The 19,432-nt window shown below is 49.9% G+C and overlaps 1 protein-coding gene across 1 annotated transcript in view; it reads left to right on the top strand.

Annotated features, from left to right (window-relative positions):
* Positions 1–19,432, top strand: part of LOC142574214 (uncharacterized) — a 121,699-nt gene that overhangs the window by 41,971 nt on the left and 60,296 nt on the right. The window contains exon 3 of the mRNA XM_075683363.1: positions 1,789–1,878. Within this exon, the coding sequence (XP_075539478.1) occupies positions 1,789–1,878 (90 nt within the window). The remainder of the gene's footprint in view (positions 1–1,788; positions 1,879–19,432) is intronic.

Below are 19,432 nucleotides of genomic sequence, written 5' to 3'. Positions count from 1 at the left end.
GTGCATAGAGCACATACTTCAGCAAGCAGTGCAGAAACGGGGCACAGCATGCGACACAGGCAATATGTCGTGTGTTTGTGTTTTGTGCGCCTGTGGGAACCTGTGTCGTGCTTTCCTTTCCCGTGCCCCGTTTTTGCCCTGTTTGCTGAAGGATGTGTTTGTAATGACGAGCCCGGCTAACCACAATTTTGAACATATAGAGCTGCGCCCAAATTTAGCAATAGGCAGTATCGCAACTGCTGGTGGAATTTTTCTTCGAACAATGCATTGCGGGTCGGCGCAGTCGGCACGACCAACACGCGCTTGGAGTAAAAGTCATCGTGACGTCGGGCACGTCGGAGCGGCTTGGCCGCGTCCGGTTACGTTGGCTACGCCAGTGGGGCCACCTTTAGACGTTGCTCTCACCAACGTGATGTAGCGTGTGAATGCGCCCGTGCTCACGCTACGTCGGACTGTATACGCGACTTTGGGCGGCGATAGGCGCATCCCGAATCTTCAAACAAGAGATTTTGTCAATATTTACTAAGCTTCATGTTTTCCCCCATTTCCATGTGGCATACAGGCCACCCGCGGTGTGAGTGGTGAGCTAAATGTGGTACCTCATTTGTATTTTGTTGATAATGTAGGGTATAATTTTGTAGGGCGTGTAGCCAAGCTTCTAAGCTTGTTTTTCATTTAGGGTGTTTGCGATAAGTTACTCAAGTAGATGTTCTAGAACGTCATAAAGTTATTCTACTAAAGACGTCGAATCTATTCTGCGGTCGTGGAATGACCACACGGGCCACTGTTTTCGTCATAAAGTATGGAGAAAACGGATTGAATAATCTGCCTCAGGTGCAAGAAAGGTTAACTAAGCAAGGTTAACTATTAAATTGCCACTTATGACCCTTTGAAAGATTCTACTAATATTTCGAAGCCGATATACACTGATTATACGCAATGTTCCCCATTATTTGTAGGGAAGTGATGAGGTACCCGATTATGCGCCCAGTGCGTGTGCCAGTACAGGTGTAATATGGGGCGGAATTGAAAGATTACTGGCCGAAATATGAGCTTCGGAGTTCTATACCCAATACCTTGTTCTGTCAATATTTAGGCGTTAAACAGGGTGCGTATAGTGTTTGCTCACTGTCTTCAAAGATCTGAGAGTGGTAGGGGCTTCATACTTGGTTGAAATATGGGGAACGTTGCGCCTAATGTACCTGTTATGTTTCATGTGCACTTGTGTACCGTCGTTATTGCGGCATCAGAAAAGTGATATACGTTTGCTTTCATTCTGCCATCATGCGTGTTCTCAGTCATATACGGGCAACGTTTCAATGCGCGCGGTGTTTTTAACAGGCTATTTAATTTATTCACGGAAGCAGTCTGCAGAAACAGTGTCGCTAAAAGTTGCGCTGTGATTCTGGAAGATCACAAAAGTCTGGTGCACTTGTTTTACATAATTCGTTGTTTTTGTTCTTAAAGTGCTACGAGTAGGACTTTAGTTGTGAAGTTTTCAGACAAAGCTGGTTTCGTGACTTACTTTTCTATGTCCTTTATCTGGTGGTGCTTTTGTGCTCTAGATCTCGACAGTACATTCTTGAGTATATTTGTGCTGGTAAAAGGAACACAGTAATTTCCAGCTGCAGAACGCACTGCAGAGCAGCGCTTCTGGAGTCTAGTCAAGGTTGACTGAACCTGTGTACCTTCTCTAGATATCACAACGCTCGAAATTCTATGACTATGATAGTGTACTTCTCTCTTGGAAAGGAATCTGCTCAGACACATTACCTGTCTTTCTTACAGACTGCCGGCCGTTGTGCTTTCAAGACGTGTGTCCTGCGAACAAGGACCGGGTTTCAAACACGTATATTAGTCAAGCAGTACCAGATCCAGGTAAGTGTCTTCGTCGAGCAAGAAAAGATGAAGTCAGGTATGATAATGATAGACTTTGAAACTAATGGGTTTTACTAACCACAAGAAATACTTATTTAGCCTTATAGTCTCAGTTAAGCGCACCATAGAGAAAAAACATGCCCATATAGAGAAAAAGAGAATGCTTGAGCGTATGAAGAGCGGGTACTCTCAGATTAAAAGGCACTTGTCTCGATTTGTACACGTAAGAATTTCACTCCGAATGTTATCATCTGTCCATTATGTTGATAGAACTGAACAACACCCACATTATTTAATTGTTATAAACTTAGTCCCTGAGGCTTTTCCAAAAGGAACATGTGCAGGATAAGATTACATGCTTAATATTTCTCTGGTACCGCATAGTATCTTACAAATTTCCGTATGGTACTTCTTATTTAAGTTTCAGTCATTTGAGTGCTTAGACTTAGCCGATATTTGCCAGAATTATAATAATAAAGAATATAGGGGATAAAATAGGCTTTCTAATGCGCCCACAATCTGCATTTGCGTGAGTCTTCCACATAACAGCTTGCTAACTTGTCTCAAAGAAGCCTTGAACCACCCTTCATATTGGTAAAAAAATCACCGCCCAAATACTCCGTACACATAGTTAGCCAGCGAAGCTGCAAAGTGCGGCCCAAGTGTTTAACACAGTGTTAATCCCGATTGTTCGTTAAACTACTGCCGGATCATCGGTACGCAGTTGCTGCTTGCCCTCGGCTGTACGAGCCTGTTCTCGTCCGGGCTGCATTATCCGCTCAGCGCAGAGGAACTCGTTCCCAGTTCTGCTCGCGGCGTTGCTGATCAAAAACAGCCTGCTCCTAAGGAGCACCTAGGCGCGTGCCCTACCCATTTCTTATCCAGAGGGAAGCTGCTGCGCGCGCGCTTGGCTACGACGGAGAGTAACGAGGTCACTACTGGTGCAACTAATCCAGCACTACAGTGACAACACAAAGCCTTTTCATTCCGTTCCATGACGTCAAGTTACCTGGCCCCACTGCCATAGAATCTTATGTGGATGCTGCCGAGTAGGTAACAGTTATTTTGATGTCACCGCTTTCATCATGCCAGCCTTGTCAATGAAAATTTTGTGCCAGGTAGCGTGACGTCGTGGATCAGAGTAAACAGGCAGTGTGCTATGTAGGTGGTGTTGGCTAATCGCGCGCCTCTCTTTCTGCCTTTTTTTTCGCATGTGCATGGGGTTGCGCCGAAGGTGTTTTCGCCGTACAAGCGACCACCAGGTGGGCGGACGGATGAATGAACTCGCCAAATACAGAATTCACTGTTTAAAAAACGCATTCCACGGATGCCATGCACTGCTGTGAAGATCTCAGCCAAACTTTGCAGACGTGTGCTGTGCGTGGAACTTAAAAACTCCTTGCTAATTTTCCTCAAGCAATATCTTTTAAATAGCGGCCTCCTCCTCTCCCGTTTCCAAGCTGTTGGGAGCTTACATACGTCATCATATGCAGTAATCTTATGCATAGACGGCTATTAGCTATTGGTTGACATAAATCAAAAAGGTACTTGAGATCGATGAGCTCCATGCTGTTGTTACTGTGTGTATTAATTGACGTAGTTTAGTAAACAGGCTTAACTAAGCGAAAATATTCGCTGAGAATTTCGGTAAAAATTGTCCACTACCGGTAGAATCCGTCTATTGTGTGCTAACGCTCGATCGCGTCCGCCCACCGTCGGAGTGATACTTTGGCCACACTGCTTGTCGTTGTCGTAGTCGTTGAATCTCGCTAATTTTGACTGGTATAGAACGTTCAACTAGCCTGTAACCACGCTAAACTTATGCTATGGTTACAATTATGCTACGCTTACCGTACCTCGCGAGAAATGGGGGTTTGCACCTACAAGAGACGCGCGCCAGTGCGCCCTCACTTCCGGTCCATTACTGATAGCACTTGAGCCCCCAATGTGCTCCGTGTCAGTAGGCGTTTAGTGTGTTGCGACACCATGAACTCGTGCACATAGGGGTAGGAATATCCCGCGAGCCAAGTGTGGCTGGGCAAAAGCGCATCCTGGAGCTTGAGCTGATGTCGGGTGTTAGGACCTTTATGGCCTTTGGCGGAGGTACCACACGTAGAAGGTACCCGCTTCATGTAGGTGGTACTCGCGGACTGACCAGCCCGGGGACAATCGTTACAGTTCCCTTTTCATATTCTCTTTAGTCTTCGCCTTACTCTCCGACTTTCATTGTCTTCTGTCTTCTCTTGACTTCCTTTTACTTCCCAATTTCCAGGCAGTGAGGATCAACTTGATGTTACGTGACCAATTTGTGTTTTTTATATTGTGTTATAGTGGTAAATGACCTTCGGCCTACGCAGAATAGAATATTTCTGGCCATGTGACATCCCCTGGGTCGGCTCCAAGCTGAGACATGAGCATTCCTGCCGTATACAGTACAGCACTTCTACCACATGTAAGGAACCACTTTATTCCAGCCGAGCTCGAGCTACTGCCACGAGGATCCAGCTTTGCTGTGGGTGATGATATACATATGAAGATGTACAATGGGTGTTGAAATATAGAGATGATGAAGTTGAAAGTGGGGCATGTGTTGCGCTCACAATACTAATTATGGTTTCAAATTTACCCCCATTCCGTGATTTCTACAAAGCAAGTAATCATTACTTTTGGAACAAGCAACCTTTCTGAGTCAATTGAAAGAAGATATGTTAAGCTTCGTGTACGACCATAACTTCCCAATCCACGCTGATGCTTTAAGTGTCAAACGTTTTGTGCATGGGGCGCAAAGCTGCCGAGGGCAGGCTACTTCTACAAAGTGTGCTTCTAACGACTAGTCCTCTGCCATCTGAACTTCCAGAACCCACTGTACCAACTGTGACGGAGAACTTCCTGCGTATTGGGGATCGTGCCTGTCACGGAAGAAAAAGAAAAGAAGTGGCAGAGACACATAAGACTGCATACGTGTGGGACTGCGAAAGCATTATACCATTTGTAGACCTCGGAACGTCATAACCGCGCTTTTTAACGCGACGGCGTTCACGAGCTCGTGTCGCACAAAAGCCGGTGTCGGTGTTGGCCGTGAGCGAAAGATCCCAGAAGCAACTCATAAATAAAAACAACTTGCAAGATGGGCTGGGTGGGATTCGAACCAGAGTCTCCGGAGTGTGAGACGGAGACCCCACCACTCAGCCATGAGTTCGATGGTTCAAAGCTGGACAAAGGCGCCTCTAGTGAATGCGATGTTGCCTTAGAAGCGTGCCGTAGGAAGTTATACTGCAGGGTATGTCGGTAAATGTGAGCATGTAAATTACAGAAGTCGCATTTAAACGAGTAGCGAAGTAAGTTTCCGCTACATTTCTTGTGCGCTTGGCGCACACACAGAGCCATCTTGCGGCAAACACACAAGACCCCCTCCTCGCAATGTACGGCGCTGCCCCGACAGGTGGTGCGCCACTCACCCGCTTCTCCCCTTCGTCCCGTTTGAGCACATTGGGGCCATGCGGAGACCGGTGCGAGGATGCCACAATACTCTTGCGTTTAATAAGTTTTCTCGCTCTCTCCCCTTCTAACTTCCAGCGTGCGTCACTCGAACCCTTATGTTTAGGCGACGCGGCTCCTCTTCCCGCTCACAGCGCGATTCCTCGGTGCAATGTTCGATGCTGGGCGCCTCTGATGTGATCGCTGCGCCGTAGCGCGTCTGGTGGGAATACGTCCCCTGCGTTGTGTGCCGTGCTGCTGGCGAGGAGTGATGCGTCTACGTGGTGCTCCTGGAAAAAATATTTCGAAAAAAGTTGCGCTGTGGACCTAGAAGTGTTGTATATGAAAACTGTGTCTTTGTGTGACTCAAGAGCATGCCGAGCGAATGAGTGGGCGGTCCGAACGGGGTGCGATAACGCTATCGCATTCCACTCCCGAAGGCGAAGCTTAAGCGTCCTCCAATTTGTGCACTCACGAAAGCGCTCATAAAAGCGTTCATGGAGGCGCGCACTAGGCACACCTTTAGTCAGCCAGACCCATGAAGACGCCGTCTTCATCTCGCACTATAGAGTCCCGGGCTCGATTCCCACAGAGACAGAAACGGGCCAAATTCTCTCTTCAAAGCCATTCATTTACTTTGTTTACAGGGACCATGCTGGAAAATTTGCCATCAATCCCAGCATTTTAGAGTGCAGCTCTTAGGCACCCGTGGCCGGGTTGAGCGTACGTCGGCGAGGCTCGGCGTCGCACCTCGTAACCGAGCGCATGAGCACTGTAAATGAAAGCGAACGTGTAGTGCAGCGTGAGTTGAAAGAAGAGAGCAGGAGGACAAAAGTGGAGGAGGAGTGGAGGGGAAACGGCCTGCGCATGCGCTGAGTTGAAGGACGCTACGGCATCTGAAGCGTCGTGGGCGATCTCATCTGCGCTTCCGAGGGCGGGGGCGTGCAGGGGGGGGTGAGGTGAGGAGGGCTATGCTGAACCGCGGCGTCAGCTGCTGAGCTCACTCCGCGGTACCAACGTGCGTGACGAGGATCACTGCTGCTTGAAGTGTGTGATGGCGAGCGGTTACGACTAATGCTCGATGTAACGCTCCTTTGGGTGTTGCGCGCTGACACAGGCGGCACGACTTCCCTGCTACGAAGGGCCGCTCTCGTCGTTGGTGGGACGAAAGCGTGAGAAGAAAGCGTAGCGCCGCGCCAGGTGGGCTGTGCGGCGACGATTTCTACGTTATGGCGCCAGAGCAGCGCGCGTCGTCTGTATGGAAGCAAAGCGCTGCATGAGCGGATGTTTGTCTGCGGCTGGTGCTGTGAATCACGCCCACGCATCACCCACGCGCTCCCTCTCGCGAACTCCCGATTTGCGAGGCAGCCGCGCCACACTTCGCTCTGTTTGCAATGCATCGCATGAGTCAGATTTTCCGTGCCAGCTGCGCAAGTCACAGCGTTATCTTCCTGATGTAAACCGTGTACCCATATAAATATAATACAAAATGCTGACAAGCCAAATGAAAAGATATATTGGACTACGCTCAAATTTCGCATTATAGGGTATCATGATCAACGGCGAATTTTTTTACGTGTTTTTAGTCTGCGCCATCGGCCATTCTTGGTACCATCTTTCGCTGAAGCCGACTCCGATGGATTTTTGCGGGCATATAACGTTTTCGCATTAATAATGGAGCTGAAGGTGACACGTAACATTTCCTTCCGAGTAGAGCGCAAACGTTTTTCTGCACACCTCAATCAGCTCAATCCGTCCTACACATCCACTGGCGGCCGCCCGAGCCACACGAAATGTGTTGGCTGTTATGCCATCAGGCACTCTGCCAGGAGCAGATAGTGCTGTTTCCCGCATACCACGAAGGGCCAGCAGTCCTTCCGGCCTGCCGGACCAAGGTCCACCGCCCGGGCAGGCAGGCCTGACGCAATCATCGAGTGCACCGTCTGCATAGCATCCAGCGCCTCCGAAGAGGCGATATATGCAACTACCAATACTCCGGCGTCTCAGGCGCCTAACGAACGACGCAGATTACTATAGCGCGCCGCCGAAAGAGAAAAATGCAGTATCGCGAGGCCCGGAAAGGTCTCGTCGTGTAAATTAGTCCATAGTTTATATCTCTTTGACACAGCACGCCACACTTCCAACCTGGATACACAGATACTGCAGTGGAATGTCAGGGGCCTATTACAAGATATTAATGACATTAATGACTACATCACCTTATTTCAATGGTTGTGTGTACAAGAGAAACACCTCAATCCTCCACACGCAAAATTTCCCGGACAATAAGCCGTTTACCACAAGGACTGTAACGACGCTCTCTCTTCGTCGGCTGGTGTGGTCATAATACTAGATGAAGGTGTCGGCTGTGAGCATTTACAACTGGAAACGTGCCTTAAAGGAGATGCAATCAGATTCGTGCTAGCTGTTTAATAAGCTAGTCACAGTTGTTTCTCTATGCACCCCGAATATATCAGCTTTACAAAACAGAATTCCATGCCAATATCGCAGAACTTCATGAGTCTAATATTGTAACAGGACATTTGAATGCGCATTGTACTATTTGGGGAGATCCTTGTTGTATCGTGAGACGGCGCGTAGTGACAACTTCCGCTTCTCCCCAAATGCACGGTGACTAAATAGTAAAGAGTCCACATTCTACAGCATCACATGCTAAACATGCTCATCTATAGATTTAAGCATCGGATCAAGTGCCCTCGTGCCGTACGTGCAGTGAAACGTGATCAGGAATGTATACGGAAAAATAGTTAACAAAAGGAAATGAGGAAATGGAAATGGAAATACATATGCCAAGGTGGATAGTCGAGTGTGCGGACAAGAAACAATACAGAGAGCTGACACATTTGGCCTGGGATGCCACCTGTACAATTGCTATTGACGGTACAGAGGCAAATTTCATGGCGTTTATAATTGATGCGGTGTCAGTATGTATCCGCGAAACGAATCAATCGCTCTATAAATCACGTGTTCCCTGGTGGAAAGGCGAGTGTAAGGAAGCATGCAGAAATGAAAATTGAGCTGGGAGTCACCTTCGCGACTCTCAATCTACATGCAGAGAACCTCATGGTCTTCAAGAAAATAAAGTTTGAAGTTGACGAACGCGCCGCTGTGCCAAAAGGGAAAGCTCTTACAGAGATAAAAAGAAATCTTGAAACAAATACTGGGGGAGCTACTATCGAAGACCAGGCCAGCTTTTTCAGGATCCCACATTGAGAATATTTCAGGTTGATCTCGTTAATAGGATACTTGTTCAGATACCGGTGACAAGCAGAGCGATAATTTGTGGATCGGAGAGGAACAAGAAATGAACCATACTATCGTGCATTCAACTCTATTTTTATTTGTTTTATTGTACCCTCAAGACCGAAGTATCACAGAAAAAAGTGGGTAAGTAACATATACATTTATTTGTTGCAACAAGTAAACCCTAGGAAATGACATAATAGTTTACGACACTGTTCGACGCTTAAGCCATCAATCCCGAAAAGCAGCACGGTCACATTTTAACGCCATATTTTCTGCTGCGTACATTCCGCCCACATGAAGAAAGGAATACTCATTCAGATTTGCAAAGATAGGCAACACCGGACTTCAGCCAGTAGTTATACGCCTATAGATTTCACAAGCTGCCTGTGTAAACTGTTTGACAAAATGGTTTACCGGTGCCTCGTTGATTTTCTTGAAAGTAACAAAATGTTATTCCCCCTACAGTATAGTTCAGAGAAGGCAGATCCACAGCTGATCGCATTGTTTGCCTCGTGGCGAATATTCGCAATGCCTTTGTGCACAAACAGTCCTTCTGGTACATGTTTATTCATATGGACAAAGCATACGACGCAACCTAGCGTTTCAGTATTCTGCGTTACCTTTCTGGAATGGGAATCACAGGCGATTTGATGAAGGTCACCCTAAGCTACGTATCGAACCACGCTTTCCCTGTTAGAATTGGTAATGCCCTATCTCGTCTATTTGCTCAGAATACTATTGCACCAGTTAATGGTGTGCTACGCTACACTCCCTTAGCTGTAAAAATCAAATCTCTACATACTCTCATAACATGTACGTTGTTTTATTCTTTAGATGTGGATGATGGGCCAATCGCTTACAAATCTTGTAATTTAGCCATGTGGCAGTAACAAGTACAGATTGGGCTTACTAAATTGCCTAAGTAAGCCCACTGGAATGTATTCAAAGCAAATCTACGAAAAATTATGTGTCCTTCTCTCGTATAAGAAAGCTGTACTGCCAGACCTCGTTCTTTATCTTCATGGAGAACGGTTATCTGTGGACCATGAATATAAATATTTAGGTGTCATTTTAGACTCTAAGTTAACCTTTATTCCCTATATTAAATATGTGAAAGCGAAATGCCTGAAGACAATGAATATAGCGGAGCTCTTTTCGCGAACATCATGACGCAGTGACAGGAGATATCTTTTGAGCGGGTACAAAAGTCGCATACGGTCACGCCGTGAATAAAGAGCCATAGAGTATAACTCTGCTGCACCTAGTGTTTTAAAGTGGCCAGATTTCGTACGCCAATTGGATACCCGCCTTGCTGCAGGTGCCTTCAGGACTGGCCCTATAGAAAGCTTGCACGTGGATTCCAACGAATGGTCTGTACATCTTCAAAGGACCAATTTTAACTTATCCTATGCCCTGATGGTTAAAAAATATTGCTACGGCACAATATGTGCGATCACGAAAGGCGAGCAGTGTGAAGACGACGACGACGATTAGAAGCTAGCGCGGGCTGTTGCCTCTTGGCCAAGCGCAGCGTATTGCCTTGTAAATATACTTGTAAATAGCTTTTCGTTGGTGTCTTCCTACGTAACATATCTGGTGGAGGTGGACGTTCCCTGTACCTCGTCACGGAGCTTCGCAGTGGACGGTACGTCGAGCGTTCCTTCATGGCTCCCGGCGACGACAACCCGACTCCGCCGGCTCCGACACCTGCTGCCACTTCGACTACCTACATCACTCTCCCCGCTCCCCGTGATCCTGGCGTATTCTCAGGCAAAGATGGGGAAGACGTCGATGACTGCATCAGCCTGTATGAACACGTCAGCCGCAATAACCGGTGGGACCCTACTGTTATGCTCGCCAACGTCGTCTTTTTCCTCGGTGGCACACCTAGAGTTTGGTATCGCACGCACGAAGATGAGCTCACAAGTTGGGATTCACTTAAGACACAGCTTCGAGACTTGTTCGCCAACCCCTACGGTCACCAACTTGCCGCGCAAAAGGCGCTTTCCGGCCGTGTGCAGACGTCAACAGAGCCCTATGTCCCGTACATGCAGGACGTCTTGGCTTTGTGCCGCAAAGTTGACACCCACATGACTGAGTCAGACAAAGTCTCCCATATCCTCAAAGACATTGCCGATGACGCTTTCAACTTGCTCGTGTGCAACAACGTAGCGACGGTGGATGCTGTTATAAAAGAGTGCCGCCGCCTGGAACTCGCCAAAAGCCGACGTATTGACCAGAAGTTTGCCCGTCTGCCCAACACCCCAGCGACATCTTCCTGTGCCGACGCTCCTCGTCCGAACAACACTGCTGATGTTACCAGGATCGTCCGGCGTGAGATCGCGGCCGCCTAACCGGCTGCCTTCGACTCCAGTCCCACCAACACATCTGCAGTCACGGTCTCACTGATCCAGGCAGTTGTCCGCCAGGAGTTCGAAAACATGGGTCTTCACACCATCTGCTCGGCCCATCGCCCTGATACCCGCCCGGCTTCTTCCATTCCGCCCCGTCCCGCATCTTCTTACCCACCACGTTTCCGCAACCCATCTGAATGGCGCACTGCTGACGACAAGCCCATTTGTTTCTACTGCCATCGAATCGGGCACATTTCTCGGCACTGTCGCAGTCGCTGGAGTTCCCCGAACCAGTCTCCTTACACTGCCTACTCTCGCTCCCCAGGTGGCCCTTCTCGTCCCTATGCCGCACGCACCGATAATGCCGCCACTGATTCTCCTGCAACGAACCGCCCCTATTCTCGTTCGCCTTCGCCCCAACGACGACAATCTCGCTCTCCCCAGCCCCGTCGCTCCTATTCGCCGACTCCTTTCGGACGCCGCTCCCAGCCGGAAAACTAGACGATGCAGCGCCTCGAGGTGACGCTGCATTGCTCCCTACGCCGCCAAATCCTCTACTGACGTTGCCCACTCATCTGAACCTTCTTGACGTGTAAGTCGACGGTGTTTCTGTGTCTGCACTCATAGACACTGGGGCGCATTTGTCCGTAATGAGCGCTGACCTTCGTAACCGGCTCAAGAAAATTATCACGCCCGCCACGACGCCTGTTGTCCGTGTCTCCCATGGCGGAACAGCCCCCGTTATTGGTATGTGTACCGCCCGCGTCTCCTTCGCCGATCGCTCAACAATCGTGCTATTCACAGTCATCGCCCACTGTCCCCACGGCATCATCCTCGGCTTAGACTTCCTCTCCGCACGTTCTGCTCTCATCGATTGTTCCGCCAGTACTCTCCGCCTTGACCTGCCTGTTCTCGATCCTGCTGAACCACAACCCAGTCGCCTCAGTTCCGCCGACTTCGTTCGCTTGCCACCTTCGGCACTGACCTACGTTGACCTAGTGTCATCCCCACCAGTCCCCGACGGTCACTACATCGCGGCTCCTATGCAAGACGTCCTCCTTACACACGGGTTCACAGTACCTCATACAGTTTTATCTATCACGGCGAATTGCGTCTGCCTGCCAGTGGTGAACTTTGGCTTGACGACACAAGTGCTGCCACGTGGGATGTCTCTGGCCCACCTTTGCTCATTCGAGGATCACTCAGTAGCATCCATTGCAGTTGACGACACTTCATCCGATACTCCTCTACCATCGCAGTCGGCAAATTGTACCTCGCTGACTTCCAGAAAATGATTGCCCCCGACTTGCCGTCCGAGCACGCTCGTGAACTCTACCGCGTTCTGTTTTCCTACCACAATATTTTTTTACTTTAACGATCGTCCTTTGGCCCAAGCTACAGCTGTCAAACATCGCAATAATACCGGCGATGCCACTCCTATTCATCGCCGCCCGTATCGAGTGTCACCAGCTGAGCGTCAAGTTATTCACGCAGAAGTTCGCAAAATGCTTGCCAAGAACATTATTGAACCATCATATAGTCCATGGGCGTCACCTGTAGTATTGGCCAAAAAGAAGGATGGCTCATGGCGCTTTTGCGTGGATCATCGGCACCTTAATAGGGTTACCAAAAAGGACGTATATCCCCTACCTCGGATTGAAGACGCCCTTGACTGCCTCCACGGTGCTCGCTATTTCTCCTCTATTAACCTTCGCTCCGGCTACTGGCAGATTGCCGTGGACGATCTCGACCGCGAGAAGACTGCTTTTGTCACACCCGACGGTCTTTATCAATTCAAAGTGATGCCGTTCGGTCTATGTAACGCCCCTGCCACTTTTGAACGCATGATGGACTTCCTTCTTCACGGATTCAAATGGTCCACGTGTCTGTGCTACCTGGACGACGTTATCGTATTCTCCCCAACGTTCGCTACGCACCTTGAGCGCCTCTCAGCAGTCCTGGACGTTTTTCGTCGAGCCGGTCTGCAACTCAACGCATCCAAGTGCCAATTCGGCCGTCGCCAGATTACCGTCCTTGGACATCTCGTTGACGCGAACGGAGTGCAACCGGACCCAGGCAAGATCCATGCTGTTGCGCACTTCCCTGTTCCGAAGTGTGTCAAGGATGTGCGCAGCTTCATCGGCCTTGGTTCGTACTTCCGCCGTGTTGTGAGAAATTTCGCCGCCATAGCACGACCACTAACCGAGCTTTTGAAAAAAGACGCCCCTTTCCAGTGGGGCGATAACGAGGCCTCTGCATTCTCACATCTAATCGACATTCTCACAACGCCTCCCGTTCTGGCCCATTTCGATCCTTCTGCGCCTACCGAAGTCCGTACTGATGCCAGCGGTCACGGAATTGGCGCGGTACTGGCACAACGCCAGCGTGGCCACGACCGGGTTATCGCTTACGCCAGCAGGCTCCTCTCACCCGCGGAGCGCAACTATTCCATCACTGAGCGTGAGTGTCTGGCCCTAGTTTGGGCGGTTGCGAAATTCAGCCCATACTTATATGGCCGATCCTTTTCCGTTGTCACAGACCATCACGCGCTTTGCTGGTTATGCTCACTGAAAGATCCTACAAGACGACTTGGTCGCTTGGCCTTACGCCTCCAAGAATATTCGTATACTGTCACCTATAAATCTGGCCGACTACACAAGGACGCTGACTGCCTGTCTCGCTACCCGGTTGACGAGCCTGACGACGCCGACAGTAGTAGCGCCAACGGCATTTTCTCTGTGTCTGCCTTCGCTAACATCGCCGATGAGCAGTACCGAGACCTATCGCTGCGAGCACTTATAGAGCGTCTGCGTTCTACACCTACCGACGCATCCGTTCGCCGATATGTCCTCCAGGGCGGCATTCTGTATTAAAGGAACTTCCTCCCTGACGGCTCTGACCTTCTTGTGCCAAAACAGCTACGACAGACTGTGCTCTTTGAGATGCATGACGCACCCACTGCAGGACATCTTGGGGTAACCCGCACGTACGACCGCGTCCGCCGCCGCTTCTATTGGCCTGGTCTCGCTCGCTCCGTTCGACGCTATGTTGCTGCCTGTGATCCCTGCCAGCGTCGGAAAATACCTCAGGTGCTACCTGCCGGTCATCTCCAGCCGATCACCGTCCCTGTGGAACCGTTCTTTCGTGTTGAATTAGACCTGCTCGGTCCCTTTCCCACGTCATCCTCTGGGAACAAATGGGTAGCCGTCGCGACTGATTACGCCACCCGATACGCTATCACTCGGGCTCTCCCTACCAGTTGCGCCACTGACGTCGCGGACTTTCTCTTGCGTGGCATTATCTTGCTTCATGGCGCCCCGCGACAGCTCCTTACTGACCGTGGTCGAAACTTTCTCTCGAAAGTTATCGCTGACATTGTGCGTTCCTGCTCCATTCAACACAAACTGACTACCTCATACCATCCTAAAACAAATGGCCTGACAGAGCGGTTAAACCGTACTCTTACCGATATGCTGGCCAAGTACGTTTCCAAGGACCACCACGACTGGGACATTGCCCTTCCTTACGTAACATTTGCGTACAATTCTTCCCGGCACGATACCGCTGGATTTTTTCCCTTTTATCTACTATACGGTCGTGAACCTACCTTGCCCTTAGACACGGCACTTCCTCCTGCTGCGGTCTCAACAAGCGAGTATGCGCGCGACGCCATCGCCCTCGCCGACCATGCATGCCAGCTTGCCCGTGCTCGACTGACGGCCTCACAAACCACTCAGCAGTGCCAGTACAACGCCCGCCATCGTGATGTACAGTTTTCGCCTGGTGCGCTCGTACTCCTGTGGTCGCCCACTCGTCACGTCGGACTTTCCGAGAAGCTCCTTTCGCGATACACAGGGCCCTACCGCGTGCTGCGCCAGGTGACGCCTGTGACTTACGAAATTGCTCCTGTGGGTTCAACCTCGTCCTCTCCTCTGGCATCTAGTGATGTCGTACACTTCAGTAGGCTCAAGGCCTAGTACACTGCTTCCGAGTCCGATCTTTAGTCGCTCCGGGTCGGCGCTTTTGCCGCCGGGGGTAGTGCTACGGCACAATATGTGCGATCACGAAAGGCGAGCAGTGTGAAGACGACGACGACGATTAGAAGCTAGCGCGGGCTGTTGCCTCTTGGCCAAGCGCAGCGTATTGCCTTGAAAATATACTTGTAAATAGCTTTTCATCGGTGTCTTCCTACGTAACAATATGAACAGCTTCCATGTTATACAAGTATTCGCGAGATGTCCTCTTTCGGTCTGTTTGGTAGCCGTCCAGCTATTAGGGGTCCTTTGAAGAAACGTACGGGAGCAGTGGCGGAAGATGCAGGTGTCCCGCTTTTAGAAAATATCCTAATGGCTCCCACTCGTCCACCCCCGCCTTGGGAATGGAAGATCATCGAATCTGATATCTCCTTTATGTAAATATTGTTACGGAGCATTTGGACAAGTTGGTAATCCCACAGGCTGGTATAAAGGTCACCACTCCAGGAGACTATCAACCACTTCCTCTTCCTCTCCCTCTTGCACGCATGTTCCTGTCCAGATGCACCGTAACAATATCATAGCATGCGCCTGAGATATAAATATACTCGCATTTTTTTCGAATGTGCACGCGCCTCGTATGGGCTCCGTATATTTCAAACTGTTGTGGCCAAGCAACCACAGCGGGAACCAAACTGACGTCGGAATCAGTTTCCGGAAATGGTCAGCTACCGATCAAGACCAGTCCCAACGCCAGGGACCCAGAACAAGGGTTTCTACGACCACAAGATTGCTAACCCTAACGAGATCCTCAGCATCTCCATCTGGTCGAGAAACAGGTGCGCCACAGCTACGAAGGTGCACCGCGTCGCTGTCGCAATCCCAGCTCACGAGCGCTTCGCCCAACGACTCGCATCCCCGTGAGATCAAGTAATCGCAGCCCCTCCCCTCGTCATGAAGGTAGCAGATGTTGAAGGCACCGAAATAGCCCCCGAAGAAGTTACCGCTGAAGCAAGGTGGCTTGTCAGCTACCGTAAGCAACGACAGACTACGCAGACATCATCCCTACTCATACACGGATCCCTCCGTGCAAGAGCAAGTGCACGCACCGAGAGTACCCAGCAGTCCGCACCACGCCCGCGCGCACCACGGCAACCACGACTTCCGAAGAACGACATCAAGGTCGTCATTCGCCGAAGAGACGGTTTCAATGCGTCTACACTAGGAGACGCCCAAATACGCGAATCGATACTACAGATCACGGGCATTACAACCAAAGACGCAGAGGACGACATTTACCGCTCATGCACGGATAATAACGTCATTGTAGTTAGCCCGCCAATCATGTCTAACACCGAAAAATACTGCCGCATCCGCAGTCTCCCCATCGGAGCAGTCAGCTACGCAGCGTCAGCATACGCCACAAACGCCGGAGGACACAGCCAAAGGAGTTATACATAACATCCCTTCATATGACACGGAAGAAGACATTACCAACAGTCTCGTTTACAAGAAGAACCCTACGATTCTGAAGGCCCGACCCATGGGCCATACTAATTCGGTGCTCATCGTATTCGACGGAAAGCAAGTACCGTGTCATGTCTACTACCACGGAGCAGAATATAAATGCTATCTACATAAGAAGCGCATCGAGGTCTGCGTCATCTGGGGTACCGTCGGCTACAGGGCCGATGTATACCCCACTCCAACCCAGAATAAATGTAAGAGCTGTGACAAAATAAATCCGCCGACTGATCACACCTATCACCCTTGCCGCGAGCTCTGCGGCAAAGACCACCCGACTGGTGATAAGGCCTGCCATCGCCGCGTCCAGACATCACACATCCTACTCCAACGACAACAGGAACGCCTACGACTGGAACAGCAAGGAGCGGACCAGGAGAGGGCCATTGACGTCTGCACGTGGAGACTCAGCTCTGCCAACCGCAGGCTCCCGAACGCAGCAACACGCAAGGACACAGTCGGTCTCGTAGACGCAGTCGCTCTCGAGGTGGCAGCCAGTAACAGGGACGCAGTCACTACAGGAGCGCAGCGGATTCAACATTGACGCAGCAGCAAGGAAACGCAAGCCTTAGAACGACCACAAATAAAGTGCGAGACGCACCCTCAAGGTAAGCTGGGCCAGCATTGTCTCCCACAGAGGTCACACCACAGAACCTATAGCAACCCCAGTGAGCACAGTTGGTGACGCTACCATGCATAGCTTCATGCAGGAGCTTAGATCCTTACTTGCTGAGATACAAGACTTCTTAGACAGAAAACGCTAAGCTCAAATCGCAACTTGCAGACACACAACCCAAATACTTATCATCAAATGCAGACATCCTTTTTTCCCCTGCAATAGATTGCCCGCAAACCACCCAACAGCCAACCCCTCACAAACGCAAAGCGCTCAAACCAATCTCAAAAGCGGCAGTACCAGCATATACTTCAGAAGGAAATGTCAACTGTGAAGCCCTCACTCTGCTGCAACAGCGGATAGAAGGCAACCTCAAGGAAGCATTAGACTGTAAGCTTACCACATTGCTCGACGCCTCCATTTCAAAGGCTCTTGAACGCGCAATGGACACCTTCCTTACTGCAAAACTCGCAACGCTACTACTGCCCAGAATTGAGCAAGCCTTTGCGGCAAGAGAACAGCTGCGACAGGAAAAAATGGACGACACGCGCAAAGGGCTTCAAGACGTGGTCGCGACTCTGGCTCAAAATCAAAACAAACATTTGACAGAATTGGAAAACACCTTACTCCATCCCAGAGGAGGTCCTCTAAAGAAGCCGAACTCGCGTCCCGACAAAGATTGCTGCGAGTAATCCCGAACGTGTTACCTACTGCATAGGGCAGTGGAACTGCCGGGGCTTCCAGCGCAAACGAGCACGCTTAGAGCAATGCATTACCTCTCTCTAACCAAATGCTTCCCCCGATGTTATTGCATTTCAACAGACCGGAGAACCCGCTAAGCTCTCGGGATACGCAGAATACACCGCTGTTTGCCATGAGAACCGCAGGCCCCAAGTAACCACACTAGTTAAGCGAAACATTCAGGTTATACAGCATCGCACAGGCATTGATACAGCAGCCCACATTTTCCTGAAGATCATTGTGTCTGCAAGGCGCGGGCAACAGAGCCTCTTCATCCTCAATGTGTACAGGAGCCCAAACAACAACGTAGGTTTCTAAGACCTTTTACCATAGCGGAGCAAGTAGCCAGGGGAGCCCCCTTGTTTATTGTAGAGGACCTAAAAACTCCTGCCGTGGCATGGGGATACCCAATGAACCGCCGAAAGGGAGGACAACTATGGCTTGACGGACAGAATCGAGGTCTTACTCTTGTCACGGATCCAACTTTTCCCACTCGTATGGGAAACAACTCCGGACTTGACATTCGCAAAACAAATTCCAAAAGCACATTGGATCAACACATAAGACAACTTGGGCAGCGACTACAATTTAATCCAAACAACAGTTAAAGCGGGCCCGCGATAGCCGAAGGGCCGTCAACTCTGCATAACGAACTGAGACGCTTACCGGCAGGCCAGAGCCCTCACTTATGTTTCCGGCACCCAACTCCCCTTCCAAAATTGGGTCGCATCCTTGGCTCAAGATGCGTGCCAAGCCACTAAACTGGTGCCTGAGGAGGGCCAAAGTGCAGGAGACGGATAGCAAGTTACTGCATATGTGGAAAGCCCTCGCCAGTCTGCAACGCAGACACAAACACAACAAGCTCAACCAAACGCTCAGGAAACGTATTAGTGCTCTCACCCTTCACATCGAAAACTATGCACACATTACTCGTCAAAATTGACACAGCACATGCGACAGCATGGAGAGGCAACCAAGCCTGCCCAAAACGTGGAATACTCTCCATTGCATCCTCAATCCGGCCAAAAGCAAGAACACACAACATCACAATTTCCAAAACATTATTCACACCAATCCGGGCACGGACGAACAAGTTCTTCAAGAGCTGATTGACCGATACGTAGGGACCTCAGCCTAGTACACCCGCTCCAGAATACACTGGCACCGCTAACGACCCTGCCTACACAAGCAGCAGAAGTACGTGAAGCCATCCTCGCACTCCGTCATAACTCGGCCCCAGGACTTGATGGCATTACTAATAAAATGATTCGCAACCTAGATGAGAATTCTATACTAGCCCGCACAGCTTACTTGAAATTGGAAACCTCCCCTCACAATGGAAAGAAGCGAAAATTATAATGATTCACAAATCAGGGAAGCGACTCCTACTCGAAAACCTCCACCATGGGTGCTATAATGTAAAACTGTTCCAAACTTTTATATTCCAGTTCTGCAATCTGCCCTCCCCGATTGGTCAAAAACATTTTTGGACCACCCCCACTTCACCTGTCTGACACGCGACGTAACCAAAACCGCGATAGCTCCCCATCTGATATGACGTGCACACGCTGATTATGCATGATTTGACAGAAAAAAGAAAA

This window comes from Dermacentor variabilis, chromosome 3 (assembly GCF_050947875.1).
Source record: "Dermacentor variabilis isolate Ectoservices chromosome 3, ASM5094787v1, whole genome shotgun sequence".
NCBI lineage: Eukaryota > Metazoa > Arthropoda > Arachnida > Ixodida > Ixodidae > Dermacentor > Dermacentor variabilis.
The sequence above is the reverse complement of the archived record's forward strand: the minus strand, read 5'-3'. Positions and strand labels throughout refer to the sequence as shown.